Below are 20,094 nucleotides of genomic sequence, written 5' to 3'. Positions count from 1 at the left end.
AAATATTATTTTCCTAAACTTTAGTAATGGATTAAAGTAGTGCTTTAATTTTTTAACAAAATAAAATATTTTTGCTTGAAAAATTCTAGGAAAAATCTTGTATATACTTTAAAGCAGAAGAAAATACTTTATTCTCACAAAATAAGAAAACTATTTCATTTTATTTTGAGAAATAATCTCGTATTAAAGAGAAAAAAACGAATTGATTTTTCGTATTTTCATTAAGGAATGATATTACAATCTAAATTCCAGGAAACAGAACCTGTCTAATTTTATTAATGAATAAAAATACTAATATATTCACAAATGAGAAAAGTACTAATTATCTCTCTTATTTAATACGAAATGATTAATTTTATAATTCTTGAATTAATTAATTTCATTTACTTAAAAATGCTTTTTTTAAAAAAGTAAATATAACTCCATTTTTAATGGAAAATGTTCTTTCAAACAAAGAAAAAAGATCCTTCAATTTTTCCAACAAAAAATAGTAATTCATTTTTAAAATATAGAAAAATAGGGCCTGGTCCTCCATCTTTTTAATGGAAGAAAATACTTCATTTTTAAAATAGAGAAATAGGATCTAGCCTCCATTTTAATAGAGAAAGAATCTAGTTTCTTAAAGAAGAGCAAGGGGGAGAAAAATCTTTAGAAACAATTCTTCAAGTTTCATTTCATTAAAATTATATGAAAAATTAATGGATGGCAAAATCGTTTTTTAAAAATAATGAATTATCAAGTTTCTTAACAAATAATTAATTTTATTTCGAGTAAAGTTTGTTTACCATCTCATTTTACACCACTTTCATAAGCTATGATTATTGTGAAACTAATTGCGTCCACTTATGTCACTATAGTAGCTAGTGTAGCATTATGATTCTAGAGGGATTGATCAAACCCAGTATCACAAGAGATTTAAAGGATTATTTTAGGATATGAGTTTGCTATTATAATACTAAATTACATGATAATTTACATACACGTTCGAGTCAATTAGCATAGGTATTTATATGAATCGTAAAATATATAGTTAATTATCGCATGAATATTTATTATGAATTATCATTCATGCATCATTTAATGTAAGAAGAAGCTAAGTAAATTTGCAAAGTTTATATAATTAAAACTTGTATTATGTTATAAGTATAAAGAAATGTTTTAAAATATTTTCTTTAAAACTATATAAAGATTTAAATATTTTAAAAATATATTGCCATTACAGGGATTAAAATTGAAAAAAAATCTGAAATCACGTCCTTACATTTCTGATACGATACGATGCAAATTTTATATTTTAATCTACCTTAGTCTGTTTTAATCCTTCAATAATGCATTGCAGTTTTCTCCAAACCTAATTAAATCCTACTGGAATTTCCATGTTTCCACTAGGAGGAAAATATAGCGTATTTCCAACAGGAGAACTACACATAAGAGGAGTAAGTGTTGAGGATGGATTTAAAACCTATCGTTGTGTGACGAGGAATAGAATAACTGGTGAAATACAGCCAAGTAGTTCAGCTGGGAAACTTATTGTCACAGGTACAATAGTTAAGCTTTATAAATGTTTCCTGACTTTACTAATTAAGATACGACTAATATAAGTGGTTACTTCTCGTCTGTACTGAAATAAATTTGGAAATTATCATCTGGACTACGTCTATTAAGCATAATTGGTTTGATATGTTTCCGGTTTTGCAAAGAATATTATTATTTCAAGATTTAGCGGAAAATAATTAAAATAAATTTTAGAAAATTTTTATCTTTTATCCTAGTATAAATTTATTTTAATTTTGTTTAAGTAACAATGATTCTTTGCGCCAACTTGTATAAGAGTAAAGTGTGTTATTTTAATATTATAATTTATATTTATTATATAAAATAGTAGGATTGTTACAGTGAGATTTTAAACTGATATATTGCTTTTTTTGAAATTATCCAGATTCTCACAGTAGCGTTTCTCCTAGAATTACACACAGCAAATCAAAAATCCAAGTTGATAAAGGACAGACAGTAGAATTGCCTTGTGCTGCACAAGGCTATCCTGTACCAACTTATACGTATGCAATTTTTTAAAAAAAATAATGCGTATCTATCTGAAAAACTTATAATTCTTAGAAATTTATATAATTTTTCTTTATATAAAATGCATTAGGTGGTATAGAGTGAATGATAATTATTCCCGTCCTCCATCAAGAGTTCAACTCAGCGGTAGGATAACACAATTGGATGGCACATTAATTGTGCGACAAACAAATTTAAATGATAATGGAAAGTATATTTGTGCCGTTAATAACAGTAATGGCCAAGAAAAAGTAGAAACGGAATTATTAGTTAGAGGTAAGGAACTATTGTTTGAAAAAAAAGCATAAATACCAATAATAATAATTCATGTTGATAAAATTATTTAAATTTTAACATAATTATTAAGAATAAAATTATTTTTAATATAAAAAAATGAAACATATGCTACCACCATTAACATTTTAATGTTAAAAATAAATTGTTTAGTTGTTATATATTTAATCGTTCTCGAGATTATTCTCATAACAACAGTAGAAAAGTCCATTTACATTATTAGAAAATTCGAATGTTTTAAGTACTGAGAAAAGAACATCAACAGTGGCATTAAACCCCAAACCATTCTAGGAAAGACAGACAATCTTCAAGATACGACTTTTGCAACAAAGATAAGAACATTTAAAAATTTTTCCTCAACTTCCTTTCGTTTTATGACAAACAGTAGCCACAAAATGTTTACCACGTTCAAAAGATTGGTAGTTTGTTTCTGCTAAAATGAACAAAATAACATAAAACTTTTAAAAGTGAGTGTAACAAAGAAAAAAGATCCTTCAATTTTTCCAACANGTAAGATGCCGTTCTATTTACTAACTGGAGATTTGATTTGGATTTCCATAATTATCACAGATAGTATGGACTTAAGCATCATTTGCTGTTTCCTTACCGATGCTGGTCAGATCCATTCGTAATGGACATATGGTTAGTCGTGTAGCAACAGCAGACAAAGTGTGGCTCGTAAGCTGCATGTGGTACTCAAATATTAGTGATGAAACTTGTGCATTCTCTAATCACTCAGAGATTGAGTGAATAAATTAAAGAATATCACTATACCCTTTCAAAAATGATAAAAAGTATTTATATTAGAAAGGATAATTCATATTACATCAATGTCCATCCAATTAATAAGTTTATTCAGTCTGACTGGAATACACAACTTAATCTGACTGACAATTAACAAGATATGTTGTCACAGTACCATCAACATTAGTGCTGTATTACCACGTCATCAGTCCTTACCAATGTCGACTCTTTAAGGATGATTCGATTATGACAGATTTTTGTCTTGGCAAGCAGTATGCAATATACTTGCTATCATAATGAAAATGTTGCGCGTTGACAAGTAGAATTCAACACGTAACTGTAATGACACACAAAGCATTTGTCCGGAAACAGAAGATTCTCCAAACATTGTAAGTTGTTTGTTTTCAACATGGGAGATTACAAACCTGGTGTTCAATCACATTTAATCTGGCATTTAAGTGAACATTACAACTTGTTGCAATGTTAACACTTAAATTTTAATAATAAACATCTGTAGGATATATATTATGGTTTATTATTACTAAAATCGAATTTTGCTTAGCGCAAACAGGCGATTTATCAGGTTTCTATCTATCTAATGGGTGGAAACAAATAATAAATTGTAAGTAGCTTAATGGTTATGGTTTGTTCATCAACATGTCAAAGTTATTCCGATAGTAATAGAATTAAATCCGTAAAGGATAAAACACAACGCGAAATATTTTAATATTCTTACCTGCCACTAATTCAAAATCCTCTTAAACAATCCACTTGCTTCTAGCAATGTTTCTATAAATTATTCCTTTAATAAAGCTTATTTTGAAGATTAAGAAATTATAAAACTCTTATAAACAAATCGCATTAGCCTATTATTTAAAATTATTATATTTAAATTAATATAAAGCCTTCGTTTATGCACGAAAATAAAGAAAATTCTTTGTAATCTATTAGCATTTTTTGAAAAAAACCAAGAAACTAATCTTATTATCTTTCTTATCGCAAGCTCTTCTATGGACGATCTTCCATAACTCTTAACTCAAAATATTCTCTTTACTACATCTCGATTACTATCATCACAGGACATTTATTATAGGCTTAATGTTAGGGTTTAAATTTCTTGAGAGGTGGATTAGAGATAAAATTTATGATGTTTTTTTATTCATAATGCAATGAATGAAGATGTGTTGAGTACTGCACACGTGGGACTTAGTATCTCTTTTTAAGATGAAAGTCACAGTGTTCGTTTTATTGTAATAACAAGCTTAAAAACATATATTGTTCCTTACTGTTTAAAATTCATTATAGCAATAGTTGTAACGAAAAATTTCTGATATGAAATGACATAGAATTAAATAGGAATTTCTTCCTTTTATAGCGAGGCAATAATTTATAAAAGTTTATTCTTAAATGGACAGATATGTTACAGAATCTTTCCTTATTTATTAATTCTTTATTCATGATATTTTTGAATTTATATTGTTTACAGTTTTGAATTAATTAAGTCAGATTGCAGCTCTTTGTTCTTGGTTATTTGATAAAACAAATCACGATGATGCATAGAAACACATTAATCAGAAAACAATAAAATTTGACAAATCATAAATTGTATAAGACTATTATATTTTGATTTTTTTTAATTTAAAAGTAGAAGTTTATAATTAAATATTCAAACATTTACCTACGAAGATATGCAATTTGATAAATTAATAAAGAAAATAATAAAATTATTCATAAACTCCAATTACATCTTTTCATTTACAATTTTAATCTTTTTTTTTTAAAACAGCTAAGTTGAAGTAGAATATCGTAGTTTTATCGAAATTTTAAAGGCTTAGATTTTATTACATCTATAACTATTTATAGACGTTTACATTTCAAAATTTTATATATTATTTATAAGCTATTTATAAGCATAAAATAAATTATATTCAATTATATATTTATTATTAATTGAAAAAATGTAATTTGCCTGAGAGAATTATTTATAATTTATAGAAATTAGTTCATAAAATGAATATAAAATAACGAGGAAGTAGCTGATCTTTTTTAACTCATTTCCTTATTATTTTCTATTTACTTATGCAAACAATTTCATTAACTGTAGAGTTAATAAGCTCCGATTTAACTGTATGCATAATTTCTGTTGTGTAATTAAGACAGTAAAAAATATACTTATTAAAATTATAATGTATTACTTTAATTTCCTCGAGATCTATAAATGTAATAATATATTTCAATCATAGTTAAAAGATAGGAATACAAAAATGAATCAATAAAATTTATTTTAAAGTATCAAGCAACGCAATTTAATTAAATTGAAATCACCTTTATATTTTGTTCAGTAATCCAATTACATTTTTTAAAATATAGTCAAAAATAATTGCATTTAAATCTTTCATATTCTACTAATGCTAAAACATTAACTAGAATTAAACTTAATGAGAAATTAAGTAGGACTTTTAAATTTAATACTTCCAATAAGTAAATAGAAAATTTAAATTAATTACAAAATTTAATCAATTGTATTTCATTAATTGTAAATTTAAGAATTCTAATTGTAATTTTTGAATAAATATATTCCATTTGAAAATAAAAAAAGAATAGTTAAAAGGAACTAAATCTTTTATAGTTTATAGGATAAATCGTTTAAAGGAAATATATCATTAATAATTTGCGAATTGTTAAGTGAAAATAATCAAATTTATCAAAAAAAAATTTTCGAACAATTAAGCACTTCTTNTTGCAATCATTTATTCTTTAGAAAACTATCATAAACATGAAGAAATAAGAAATAATTATTATCAGAACAGTATTTTCTGTCTATTTTTAACAAACTTCACATAGACCACCCTCTGATAAATGATTTGGTTATAAGAATTATCCAAAAAGGAATGGTGGGGTGTCTTCGTTTTCTGTATCATTTAAGCTCTAACGAGCTTCTTTTCTTTACCTTTCTTACTTCTTTAAATAGGAACAGTTTCTTTTTCAGTTCATCACAAAATGGAAATAATCCATTTATAGTTGTTGATTTTGATGCTTAAGATCTAAACTTATGCTTAGTTTATGAACTTATGCCATAAGAAAAAAATTTAAATCCATATTTACAAATAAATTTAACATTAAAACACTAAATAAATGGATATTTATAAATAATTAAATTTTAATTTATTTGAAAAATATCTTTAAAATAGAATTTTACAGTGAAACAAAGTTTAAAATAGCTAGTTTTAATCAAGTAAAATTGTTTTCAAAAAGCGATAAAATAAATTAATTTTTATACAAGGTGATTAAAAATATAAAAGTGAATGTGATATATCTTCATTATTACTATCAAAATGACATTCTTTATAATATTTTTTTAAGGATTAAACATTAATTAAAGTCTTATAAAGTAATAACTGATTTTAAAAGTATAGGGCCTACTTATTTTATGTTAGAAACATAAAAATAAAAATCTCAAGACGATATAAATTAAGTTTTTGTATTAAACTTGTTTTATATTAGCTAATTCTAAATAAAATTAATTATTTAATCTAGTTAGTTTCGTTAATTAAAAGTAAAACTATGCAGAATAATTACACAAATTATTTATTATATAAACTGAAAAACAAAGGTAAAATTGAACTAATATAAAATCCCGATTAAAAGTATTTAAAAAAAAATTTTATATTATTTATTGTTCTAAAAATATCATTTTTTCGTTAATATTTAGTCTTTAAAACGTTTCTACAGTTATAAAAATTGAAAAATAAATCCTGTAACATGATTTTATTACAAGAGAACTTAACATTTGAATGACAGTTATGCTAAGCTCCTTTGTCCTCATCATTCCCTTTACTCTAAGAGAATTCATAATATCTACTCATTAATTGCATTTATCTGCTAATTCCTTCATACTTAATTAATGTTTCAAAGGGGGTACATTTTCGATTAACACAAGAATTGCCAGCCTTGTAATCCAATAATCGTTTAAAATTACAAAGTAAAAGTGTATAATTGAATTTACTGAATCAACGTGAAAAAACAAAAAAATTCTTATATTATATTTAGGAAAACAATGAATATTTACAAATTTATAACATTGTTTCCAGCTAATGAAGTTTGGTTCTATGAAGAAAACATAGAGACTTAGAAATTTGCTTTTTTATAAATTTTAATTTGGTACATACCAATGTTATTATGCAAACAAGAATCTTAAAAATCCTATAATTTAATGTCTTGATAATTTTATCATGGATTTTTTTTGTCAGAATTGCAAGAAAAAATCTAGCGAGTATCGATTTTGCAGATTAAACTTTTAATGGACTATGATAACGGATCTTTTGTTCTGAAGTCTACAGATTAAAACGGGTATTAAAAATAAAGTAACTGTAAAATTACAAAGTATTTTACATAAAGTTAGTAACAGAATTTTTTTGTAGTTAACTTTTGAAATTTTGACAAATTTACTAGAATATTTGCTTGAATTTTTTCATAATTGAACACATCGGAACAAGTTTGATTCGTGCAGTTCTCTTTATTCTAAATGTATATTTTTTATAATTAATAAAAAAATAACAAAAGAATAACTTTTTACAATAAATTTTTCGTTATTTGCGAAGTAAATTTGGCTATTTTACTGTTAAGAAAAAGTACGTTTGACAATTTTTCTCATTTTATTCCAAATAGTTGCAGAATGAAGCTACTTGTATAGAGATTTATGAACTGAGAAATTTATAAAAGATATTTTTGTAGATTAAAAGAAAAAAATATGTATAAAATTTTAAGATAATTTGATTCAAAGGCGAAGCGAATTTTATGGAAGTACAACAAGAGAAAATAAAATCGATTAGGACATTTTGATGGGGAAATGTTAAACTAATCTGATCTTTGATGATTAATAAAAATAAATATCGATTTATGATCTCTTACGAATGGGATATGTAAATTTAGGGATCCTCTTAATTAATGGAAATAACATTCAAGTTATATTTCTTAATTTAATAATCTAATAGGCACATCTAATTTTGAAACACTCCTTTACTTTAATTTTAAGCTCCATTAAACTTATTTCAAAGAAAAAGTTTAGGAAACTCGTATATTAAAACGATGTAAAAAAGCTTCATAAATATGTTTTAAGTAAAATTCTAAGAAAATTCCCGATCAACACTTTAATATGAAGAAAATTACATGAAGTAGAATGTTTATTTAAGTATCAATAAACATCGCATATTTTTTGTTAATCGTTTACTTAACAATGAATTTATATGAAACATTAATATCTTTATTTAATATTGCTCACACAACACTTGAATTAAAGTTTCATAATCAAATCCCAAAAGGTAGTTGTAACAACAAATGGATCGTATAACACTTGACGCTTAACGCCATCAAAATTCCTGGCAAATTGAATAGGGTATTAAATACATTTTATTACCTTCCCGAAGTGAAGTTACTTGAGAAAGAAATCTGTCAGGAACTGTAAAAGTTAACTTTAAACCACGAGAAATTAGGAAATCGCTGTTATATATTTCCAAATTGCTATTAAACTATTCCTATAGGGCCAACTAAACTTAAGGAATAAGTACAGCCACTACGCAAGATAATTTATTGCTATTGTAATGTATATTACCTATAATATACTCGAATTCATCTATCAAAATGATAATATAAATTCTGGAAAGTGATAAAGCGTTCAGATATCCGTAAATGGGGAGAAATTTTGAAATTCAAAATGATTTCACGAATAGAGAATTAAGCATGAAACATATTCATGTATGGGTAGGTATACTCAATACATTTAAATAGAGAAGGAAATGGTTTAATTTCCGGCAAGAAGAGAAACAGTTATCGTGATCACTGAATTATCTGATCTCGTGATTGTCGTTAACTGAGTTTCTGTAGATTGAATTGTCTAACATAATAGGATAAACTGGAAGACATAAAAGGTAATTTCCATAGTGCTCCTGTCAAGTCGACCAAGTTTATCCGATATTCGAATGCAATCGATAGGCAATGATTGTATTTAACACTGTCGTAATTCACTAATTTAAGCTTCTTTGTTACACATTTTTACCTAAAAGTAATAAATTTTCTTGTTTTTATAGACGTCACACCTATGTTAAAGCAAACTTTCGAATCTGAAACGATAGAACCTGGCTCTCCCATGTCGTTAAAATGCATAGCAGCAGGAAATCCTTTACCTCAAGTAACGTGGACATTAGATGACGTTGCTATACCTGATCACGTTAGATTTTCGGTTGGAGACTTTGTTACCAGACAGGCAGAAGTTATCAGCTTCGTTAACGTTACTAGTGCCAGAGTTGAAGATGGAGGATATTATAAGTGCCAAGCTGCCAATGATATTGGGAAAATTTCTCACACTGCTAAAATTAATGTCATTGGACCTCCTTACGTGCGCGTTATGAAAGATGTAGTCGCTGTAGAAGGTGACTGGTTATGGATTCGTTGCCCTGTAGCGGGATATCCTATCGAAGAAATATACTGGGAACATAGTAAGTTGATTCTTTTAATATAGTTGAAAATAAATGAAACTTTTGTATACTTGTTTTATATCAATTTTATTTTATTCTAAAACAACTCAGCCGTTTCTAGATATAAACACATCTAGCAAAATTTAAAAAACATCACATCATTGTTCATGAATAAAAAAGAAATTCAAGTTTCAAACATATTCCCTTATCCAGTATGATTTTCCTCTTTATACAGCATGTTTTATTCAATTTTGATATTAAGTTTCATAATATAGCATTATTTTTTCTATTCCGTAACTAAACCTATTATGTTTTAATATACTCGTATTATTATTTTCCATTTTTTCTGTTAAATTTCTTCGTTCTTTTCAACAAAAAATGATTAATTCATGATGGGTAATACATTTAAATGGCTACTGAATGATTTAGCGTATGGACTTTATGTATATTATTCACTGGATATATATTTTTAAGCGCAATTAAAATAAGTAATTTATTGAATTTTACTTGTTATAAAACAGTTAAGACAATGCATTAAATGTATTAATAGCAAACAATGCTCTGTGTTAACTCAGATCGGCGATAATAATGAACTAAATTGCATCGATAGAAGCCGCTTTGAAGGTTCGATGCGTTCTTTATGTAATTTAGAAACTCCCGTCTGATTGTTTGTTCGATAGCGTCTACTTGAACAATATATCACTGTTTATCTTCAATTAAATTGCGAATACAGAGAAAAATAAATTCGGACATACATTAAACACAATTCTTAAAAATGATTTTTCTTTTTACATTTTTTAAATAATGAAAAATAATTTATAATTGCAAATTAATTAATTATCTTTTATCATTTTAAAATTAAATTGTTTACGCGAATATAAACAAAATATATAAAGATTATTAGCATTAAAATAAGTTTTAATTTTCATTTTATTAATTGATGTATGACTGAGTTTTGTAATTTATTTATTTGTAGAATTCATATTAATTGTGCAAATATTTATTTTATAATAATTATTTGCTCTTCTAGTAATTCTTTGACATGTTATAAAAGATAATAACAATTTTCTAGCCGAGCAATTTTTCCGTTTTTCTATCTAACAGACGGTCGAAGGATACCTTACAATCACAGGCAGAAGACCTACAAAAATGGAACATTAACTGTTCGTGATGTTGATCGTAGAAGTGATGGAGGAAAATACACATGTGTAGCTCGAAATACACTAGGACAAAGAGGGGAAAGGAACTTAAATGTGCGAGTTCTATGTACGTTTTGCATTTAAAACCGCAATTCAAAGCTAAGAAAATTTCTTTTAATGTATAAAAAAAGACATATTTTAATATANGAAATTATAAAACTCTTATAAACAAATCGCATTAGCCTATTATTTAAAATTATTATATTTAAATTAATATAAAGCCTTCGTTTATGCACGAAAATAAAGAAAATTCTTTGTAATCTATTAGCATTTTTTGAAAAAAACCAAGAAACTAATCTTATTATCTTTCTTATCGCAAGCTCTTCTATGGACGATCTTCCATAACTCTTAACTCAAAATATTCTCTTTACTACATCTCGATTACTATCATCACAGGACATTTATTATAGGCTTAATGTTAGGGTTTAAATTTCTTGAGAGGTGGATTAGAGATAAAATTTATGATGTTTTTTTATTCATAATGCAATGAATGAAGATGTGTTGAGTACTGCACACGTGGGACTTAGTATCTCTTTTTAAGATGAAAGTCACAGTGTTCGTTTTATTGTAATAACAAGTTTAAAAACATATATTGTTCCTTACTGTTTAAAATTCATTATAGCAATAGTTGTAACGAAAAATTTCTGATATGAAATGACATAGAATTAAATAGGAATTTCTTCCTTTTATAGCGAGGCAATAATTTATAAAAGTTTATTCTTAAATGGACAGATATGTTACAGAATCTTTCCTTATTTATTAATTCTTTATTCATGATATTTTTGAATTTATATTGTTTACAGTTTTGAATTAATTAAGTCAGATTGCAGCTCTTTGTTCTTGGTTATTTGATAAAACAAATCACGATGATGCATAGAAACACATTAATCAGAAAACAATAAAATTTGACAAATCATAAATTGTATGGAAATAATGCATATAATAAATGAGTGCATTCGCATGAATAAATAAAAATATAAATTATAAAAGATGAAAAATTATGAGAGGATGAAGGATGATTCAATAAGCATTATAATGGTGAGTTTCATCCATTATAATTTTGTTATGAAAATTATAATTCTAAACTTGATTTTCAAAAATAAATGCTTAAAATTTTCATTATATTCGCTTAATTTTTATGGTTTATATTCACTATAAATAGTAGACGTTTACGGTAAAATTTGAAAATATAAGTTAAACGATTACTTGTGCTATAAATACTATTAAATATCAAATTTAATATAAATGAAGCAGCCTATTCCAATTCCAATGTGATTCATTGTCGAAAATAAAAGTTAATTTAGCATTAAATCAACCAAGATCACTAACTTGCTCTTTTCTCATGACAACTTTATTAATAATGCAAAACGATTGTTTCAAATGTTACTTCTCTACAACAAATTCGCTATCATTAATTTTTCATTTACTCGAAGACAAATAATTGGCAATTTTGTTCAATTATTGGTTTAAATAATATAGAATCTAAATTTACCATGTTTATCCTAATAATGTAAAACATTCGAGTTAAAGTAAACAATGAATGTAGAAATGCACATAGCAATTCCATTAGAAGGAAATATTAAAGATTTTAACATTTGATTAAAATTATACTTAGAATTCAAATGTATAATAATAGCTTTTCGTTTCTAAAGACTAATTCAATTGTTTTAAATATCATAATGCATAAACAAACAAATTTGAAAGACTATTCACTATGTGCGCTATTAATCCAAATAGTAATTTAATATATAATTTTTGATTTTATAATGGATCTGAAGTGCATGAAAAGCAAGCTTGGTTTAACCTTTATAATAGTTTAGATGTATGTGAGCAGGTGTACTAAATAAAATGTATCCTTCATTAATTAAACGATTAAGTTAATATAGAACGTGTTGTTTATATTAAATGCTACGTTTGCTTACATAAACACTTATGCGGTATATAAATTTATAGATTAATCTAATGTAAATTTATATTATAATGCATAATAATCATCAATTCGAAAGATTTCGAATTTTTGTTAAAATCGTATAAAAGAATTTCTGAATATTGGATTATGAAAAATAGAGCCATTTCCTCTTTAAGTTTATTTGTAATTTCCGTTTTAATTAAATTAATTACATATGAAATGTCCATCCTCTTCATTTCTCATTAATTTTGTGCTGTTGGGCACTTCCTAACATCATGCATTTTCGAAGTGTCAAACTCTTCTATAAATGCTTAAATTTGTTTGCTTAATTTCCTCTCCGGTTACAGAAACAGATAAAATTAAAGAAAATAAAAAAGAATTTAAACAGTTATAGTATCGAATTTATCCTTTTAGAGATAAAATATAATTGTTTTAAATTAATTTTTATAAGTTACTTCAGTCATGCGTTATTCCACGCTACGATCTATAGTTTATCGTGTTTAAATAAATAAAAACATAAAAATATAACTTAAATTTTAATAATAAACATCTGTAGGATATATATTATGGTTTATTATTACTAAAATCGAATTTTGCTTAGCGCAAACAGGCGATTTATCAGGTTTCTATCTATCTAATGGGTGGAAACAAATAATAAATTGTAAGTAGCTTAATGGTTATGGTTTGTTCATCAACATGTCAAAGTTATTCCGATAGTAATAGAATTAAATCCGTAAAGGATAAAACACAACGCGAAATATTTTAATATTCTTACCTGCCACTAATTCAAAATCCTCTTAAACAATCCACTTGCTTCTAGCAATGTTTCTATAAATTATTCCTTTAATAAAGCTTATTTTGAAGATTAAGAAATTATAAAACTCTTATAAACAAATCGCATTAGCCTATTATTTAAAATTATTATATTTAAATTAATATAAAGCCTTCGTTTATGCACGAAAATAAAGAAAATTCTTTGTAATCTATTAGCATTTTTTGAAAAAAACCAAGAAACTAATCTTATTATCTTTCTTATCGCAAGCTCTTCTATGGACGATCTTCCATAACTCTTAACTCAAAATATTCTCTTTACTACATCTCGATTACTATCATCACAGGACATTTATTATAGGCTTAATGTTAGGGTTTAAATTTCTTGAGAGGTGGATTAGAGATAAAATTTATGATGTTTTTTTATTCATAATGCAATGAATGAAGATGTGTTGAGTACTGCACACGTGGGACTTAGTATCTCTTTTTAAGATGAAAGTCACNTTTTAAATGTAATTCATAAAGTATTTTTCTTCAGAAATAGAATCAGCCATAATAAAACTCTTAAATTTTCATCTGAATCCCCATTAGATATACAGTATATTATTCCAAGACTCATGGGAGATCTGGCATTTACCATTATGCAGTTTAATTAATCGTTTTGATAACACAGGTTCTGTAATTAGTAACAATACACTGCGAAGTTGTAATTAGTTTATTAGTTTGAAAAGGAAAGTTTAAAGATTCATTTTATCATCAAAAGTGCTTTTGATTAACTTAATATTAGTCCATTATTCAGTTGGCATTTATTGGTAATGCTAGATTGAAGCTTTAATCTCTTAACAATTCGTCAAAGGGATGTTTAGTAAATTGTTCTGACTACATTGTTTACAGTAAATATTTTTGATTTATGATAATTTTTCTTATAGTTATAATTTTATTAGTTTGTTACTTTGTACGAAGAAAAATATAAGAAAAAATAGAAAATATAGAAAAAAATGATAAATTGAAAATTCTTGATCTGGGAGTATGACAACGCATCGTTGGAGGTGAAAACAATCAATTCCTTCGCTCTACTTCACACAGAACAACACTCTTAAAGTCCTTTGCTAAAGAACAGAAAAAAATAAATACAGATAAAACTACAGAACATCAATATTATAAACTAAAAAACTAAATTATATTTTTAATAACATTCTTTAAAACTATTATTAAATTCTTTGACTGTTATATTAAACATATACATGTATCTATCTATACTGTTACTTTATAACAATAGTTTAAAAAAAACAAGAAAAATTTGCATGTATAATCAAATTCATGAAAATATTCCCAATGCTTCAATAGTTTAGAATTTATTCAATATATTACTATTAAATTTTTTCGTGTTTTTCTTATTTTAACTCTAAAACCAATTGAAGTGGTCCTGAAAAATCTTATATTTTGAAGAAACTTCTTAAAATTCCAAAAGAATTTTAATAAAACTAAAAAAAATTATTTTCTTATTCGTCGTTTGATGTTGTATATGTATCCATATATTTTTATATGTATATATTTTATGTTAAGAATAACATTTCAATTTTACTCTAATCTTGTAATATATATATGGAAAGATATATATTATAAAATCCCAACTATCAACAAAACAAAGGGATAAAAGATTTTCAAATCTTATTGAACTCAGTGATAAAATTCAGGAAACATTCCTTCAAGGCATACCATCTTATAGAATACTAACAATATATCCTTTTTTTTTTTTTCTTTTTTCTTTTAACAAACTTGCAGAAAAGAACGAAATTCTGTAAGTAGTTGGTATATTGAAATGTCACTTTCCACTGCAATGAATCTCTCTCCTATTTCCATCTACAGAATAAGAAATGTCATTAGAAAACTCGGATTGAAAATGCATTCGAAAATTCTATAAAAATCTTTTTTCCCCTCTCCTTCTCTTCTCCTTACTCTCCATTCTTTCCTATTCTTTGTCATCATCATTATTCTGAATCTGATTCACAGAATCGGATATCATAAACAATTCATAATTAATTTTTTAAATATTTACATTATTTTGTAAAGCTTAATCATTCAGAAAATTTCTCGGAAAGGACAACTTTTCAAAATAACAAAAATGAAAAGTTTAGTTCGATTAAAAGATCTAGAGTATAAAATTGCTTATTATATAGAAATGGAATTATACCTTGGAGGAATATTTAAACTGAATGAAGTTTATTCTATCGTTAATTGCCTATTATTTCAACATGAATAAATTCGGAATTAATAAAAGTAACATATTGAATTTTTGCTATAGAATACTCAATTATTACTAAAACATTTTTTTATTCGTTTTATTAAATTTTTTTTATAAAATATTCCTTTATACCGACTTTTTAAATTTTATGCTAATATGCAGCAGAATTTTATTAAAATATCGTAATTGCTATACATTTTAATATGAAAATATATGAAATTTAATAATGTATGATGTGTTTTAACTTTAGTATATATGTATATTTATGTTTCAATCAATAATTTTCATTATTAAAAATATTCCACTTTCTGGAAATATCTAATTTAATCAATCTTTGTTAATTTTGTGATGATTAACAACAAAGTCTCATTAAATATATTTATAATGAAATCAATCTTCTTCTTGAGACAATCCGGTGTGAAGCATCTTCGTGGTTTCGAGTAGATAAAGCCAGTCAGTCAAGATGGGTACCATTCATCTGCAACTAGTTTAGTGGTGGGTTACCATCTTAAATTCTCCAAACTTGACTACTATCCAATTATGGCTGTCGTTTTTGAGGTTCTCAATGGGCTTTTATGATTACCATAATGGCACCAGATACAAACTGTCACTCTATTGGGCAATCCTTATCAAACAACATATTTAATAAAATTATAAATTTATTACTTGTCGTAATTTTTGGAAGAGTAAAAGAAAAACAAAGCTATATATCATTCCAGCGGGATTTATAATAATGATATTATATTTCAAACTTTACTTCCACTTTTATCTTTCAGCTCCACCAGTGATAGAACCATTTGCTTTCCCGGAAGCTGTAGAAGAAGGTTCTAGATCAAAAGTATTATGCTCTGTAACTAAAGGCGATCCTCCAATCACCATCCAGTGGCTAAAGGAAGGAAAGCCTTTACCACATGATCTAGGAGTGACAGAAACTATCTTAGACGAATTCTCCAAGGCTCTTATATTTCCAAGAGTTGACTTAAGGCATAGAGGCAATTATACTTGCACAGCTGTAAATTCAGCAGCTACAGCAACTTTAACGGCTTCAATGATAGTGCATGGTAAACGTTTAACTTTTTTTTAAAATTAATTTATAAATCTTAAAAATGCTCATTTACGTTAATTACGTATAAAAACAGGAAAACATGATTAAAAAAATTTTATTCGAAAAGAGATAATGCTTCACTTTAATGATTTTTTTGGAGCTGTCTTTTACACATAATTATAATTTATTATTATAAAAATTTAATTGAGTTTTTAAATTCGAACAAAAAATTGTTACATTAATTTAAATTAAGATCAAATTTAAAGTATTGTTACATACTTCAAAACAATTTTAAAATTATTTTTTTTCCAGTTCCTTGAGTTATTTGACCTAATTTAACTAATTAGTTTATTAATTAATGTTATACGAGTTATATTCGCTTTTATTATGAAAGTAAACAAATCTGAAATGAAATAATTTCCATTTTACCTCGATTAAATTCCTGAATTTGTATATAAAAGGAATTTTTCGTTTAAAATGGAATGATTACTACAAAATAACATTTTATAATTAATTTAGAAAATTATGCATTCAAAAGTCAAGATATTATCTAATTTTAGTGGAAAATAGCAGCCATACAAATGCTGTTATTTTACTTGAAAATTTTCTTCCTTTTTCTCTCCTCTGTCTGTAGTTCGATGATAACTAAAAAAAAAAGTGTAAATAATTTAATTAAATCTAACATCAAATTAAATCCTTTCCAAACAGAACTCGTTCGTGTAATATAAAGACTATTCAGACTAATTGAATTTCGAATGAAATTACTCGAGTTATTAGAAATCTGGTAGATGCATTTGTCGCTCTTAATTCTTCTCCTTATGCGAAAACGTTTTTCTTAGTTGAATAATCACAAACAATATTGAAAATAAAATAATGATCTTAAGCAGTCATGAATACCGAAAGCTTAAAAATTCCATAAAGACGAACATTTAGAAAATTAGAAAGCATTTGCATTCATCGAACTGGAAATCTCAATGGGTATAGATTTATTTAAAACACTATATATTCATTACTTTATATTCTTTTTTATATTATCTGTTGTTATAGCTTACTATATCGGATAGAATCACATTTTTTTATGGCCACTAATTCTGCTAAGAGTAAAATTTCTATCGCCATTTAAGAATTTTCCAGAGATTTTTTACGAGAAAAATAACTTTAATGTCGTTTTCAATAACTATTTATTATTTTATTCCAAATTGTTGGTATCAATTTACTAACATAGCCATACTCAATTCTCGAGATTCTCATATCAACAGATCGGTTTTTTATTGATAGCTTTTAAAATATTTATACCAACTTTTNATAAAATATGTCTGAAATGCATGTTTTGTTCTTCCATTTTTAAATTGGGATAAAAACGAAACTAAATAATTAATCAATACAATTTTTTTTTACTAAATTAAAGGTGGAAGTCCAAACAACAAGAAAACAATATAGGTTAAATGCTTTGAACACGATGACAAAGCCAAAAAAAAATGTGCTAAGGCCACCTATTGACAAAGTCAAAATTCAGTTAAAAAAACCATTTATCTTTCTATTAATTTGAATTTTTGTAATCAGATTACATCGATGAATGTCAACTTTTCATTAAATTGTTGTAACTGTTATTAGAGTTTTAACTAGAAATTATAAACTTAATACTCGGTTTAAAGTATAAATATATAATTTAATTTTACTATATTTTTATAGCACCTCCGCGCTGGACGTTAGAGCCTACTAACACAGCAGCTGTGTTAGGAACAGATGTTCTACTGAATTGCAAAGCAAATGGGTTTCCCAAACCTCAAATAATATGGAAACGAGCAGAAGGTATGACATATACTTCTCCCAAGATAGTTTATTATCAGAATAAGTATCAGATAAAATTTTTGTAAACTTTACTTTTAGGTTCATTGACAAGCGATTATAAAACGTTATTAACAGATGCTCACATACACATGATGAGTAATGGCTCTTTATCAGTACGACACGTAGAAAAATCTGATAGCGGTTACTACATGTGCCAAGCTAGTAATGGAATAGGATCTGGTATAAGCACCGTAGTTAAATTAACAGTAAGAGGTTAGTACGACAATAATCGAGTTAAGTCAAAATTACCTTAATATAACGTTAATAAAACGAGATAATCTCTTGAAACGTGGTGCCATCTGTACATTACGAATCAAACTATGTCATCAAATAGCTATTAAATTTTGTTTTTAATTTTCTTTTATAGTTCCAGCTTATTTTAAAGAAGAATTTAAAGCAGAAACAATTCGAAAAGGTGAAAATATACGTATTAAATGTCAAGCATTTGGCGATCGTCCATTATCGGTAACATGGAGGAAAGATAGCCAAGTTTTAGACAGACAGTTAAATAGAAAGTAGGGAATTTGTTTTAGAAATTGAAGAAAATATTGGATTTTTTAAAATCCTTTCAATTTTTCAGATATATGGTTGAAGACACGTTAACCGATGACGGTATGACTTCCGAACTGAACATACCATCAGCTGATAGAAGAGATTCCTCTTTGTTTACTTGCACAGCAGCAAATACTTACGGCAAAGATGATCTAAATATACAAATTATTGTACAAGGTAAGTATAATTGATTAGTTATTATTTTTTATCAGCAATTTTGATACCGGAAATGAAAGTTTTATCGATTATTTTTATTCATTCCATATCTTCTTTCTCTTTGTTATTATAAAGATTGAATGTAAATAGAGTTGATGATTCAGCTATCTGCTTCTATAGTCAGCAAAGAGTTATCATTGTTCAATAATCGATAAATTTCGGCGGTGATAGATAAATGTTGAAAGCCACTACTTATTATAATTACATTTTTATTCTAGCATCATTTTTTTTCTATTAATTTATTAATGCGGGAAGCAGACTTTCTTACTAAATTATGCATCTTGTAGGAAGCATACTAATGAAATTTTGTTATGATGAATCGAAGCAATATATATATATGACAATATTTCTATTTAACACCTTTCTAAATAATTATAACATACTGAGATAATTTTATAACGCGATCTTTCTTTGAAAATTCTTATCTTAAAATTATATTATGTCAATCTTTGATGTTTAATAATTGCTAAAAATTATTTATAAATTCTAATATATTGATAAATCGCTGAAATATGGGAATTTACATTTAAAATTTTTTGACATGAATAAATGCAATTAACAATGTATCGTTTCAGCATAATTATGAATTATTAAACAGATCTGTCAATTATAGGGCCTATTTAAATTCTAGAAATTTGCTTTTCTCCGAAAAGTTTCTCTACTTCAAGCAACTTTTTCTTGTTTCCAAATATAAAAAATATTTTTTTATTTTACAATTTTTATTATTTTAAATT

The 20,094-nt window shown here is 25.9% G+C and overlaps 1 protein-coding gene across 1 annotated transcript in view; it reads left to right on the top strand.

Annotated features, from left to right (window-relative positions):
- The window catches only part of LOC111633245 (Down syndrome cell adhesion molecule-like protein Dscam2), a 162,198-nt gene that overhangs the window by 118,054 nt on the left and 24,050 nt on the right, over nt 1-20,094 (top strand). The window contains exons 11-17 of the mRNA XM_023377781.1: nt 9,186-9,593; nt 10,677-10,838; nt 16,473-16,757; nt 18,434-18,553; nt 18,632-18,805; nt 18,960-19,107; nt 19,173-19,321. Of these exons, the coding sequence (XP_023233549.1) occupies nt 9,186-9,593; nt 10,677-10,838; nt 16,473-16,757; nt 18,434-18,553; nt 18,632-18,805; nt 18,960-19,107; nt 19,173-19,321 (1,446 nt within the window). The remainder of the gene's footprint in view (nt 1-9,185; nt 9,594-10,676; nt 10,839-16,472; nt 16,758-18,433; nt 18,554-18,631; nt 18,806-18,959; nt 19,108-19,172; nt 19,322-20,094) is intronic.

The sequence above is a fragment of the Centruroides sculpturatus genome, unplaced genomic scaffold (assembly GCF_000671375.1).
Source record: "Centruroides sculpturatus isolate CEXI.00-Female unplaced genomic scaffold, Cexi_2.0 scaffold817, whole genome shotgun sequence".
NCBI lineage: Eukaryota > Metazoa > Arthropoda > Arachnida > Scorpiones > Buthidae > Centruroides > Centruroides sculpturatus.
The sequence above is the reverse complement of the archived record's forward strand: the minus strand, read 5'-3'. Positions and strand labels throughout refer to the sequence as shown.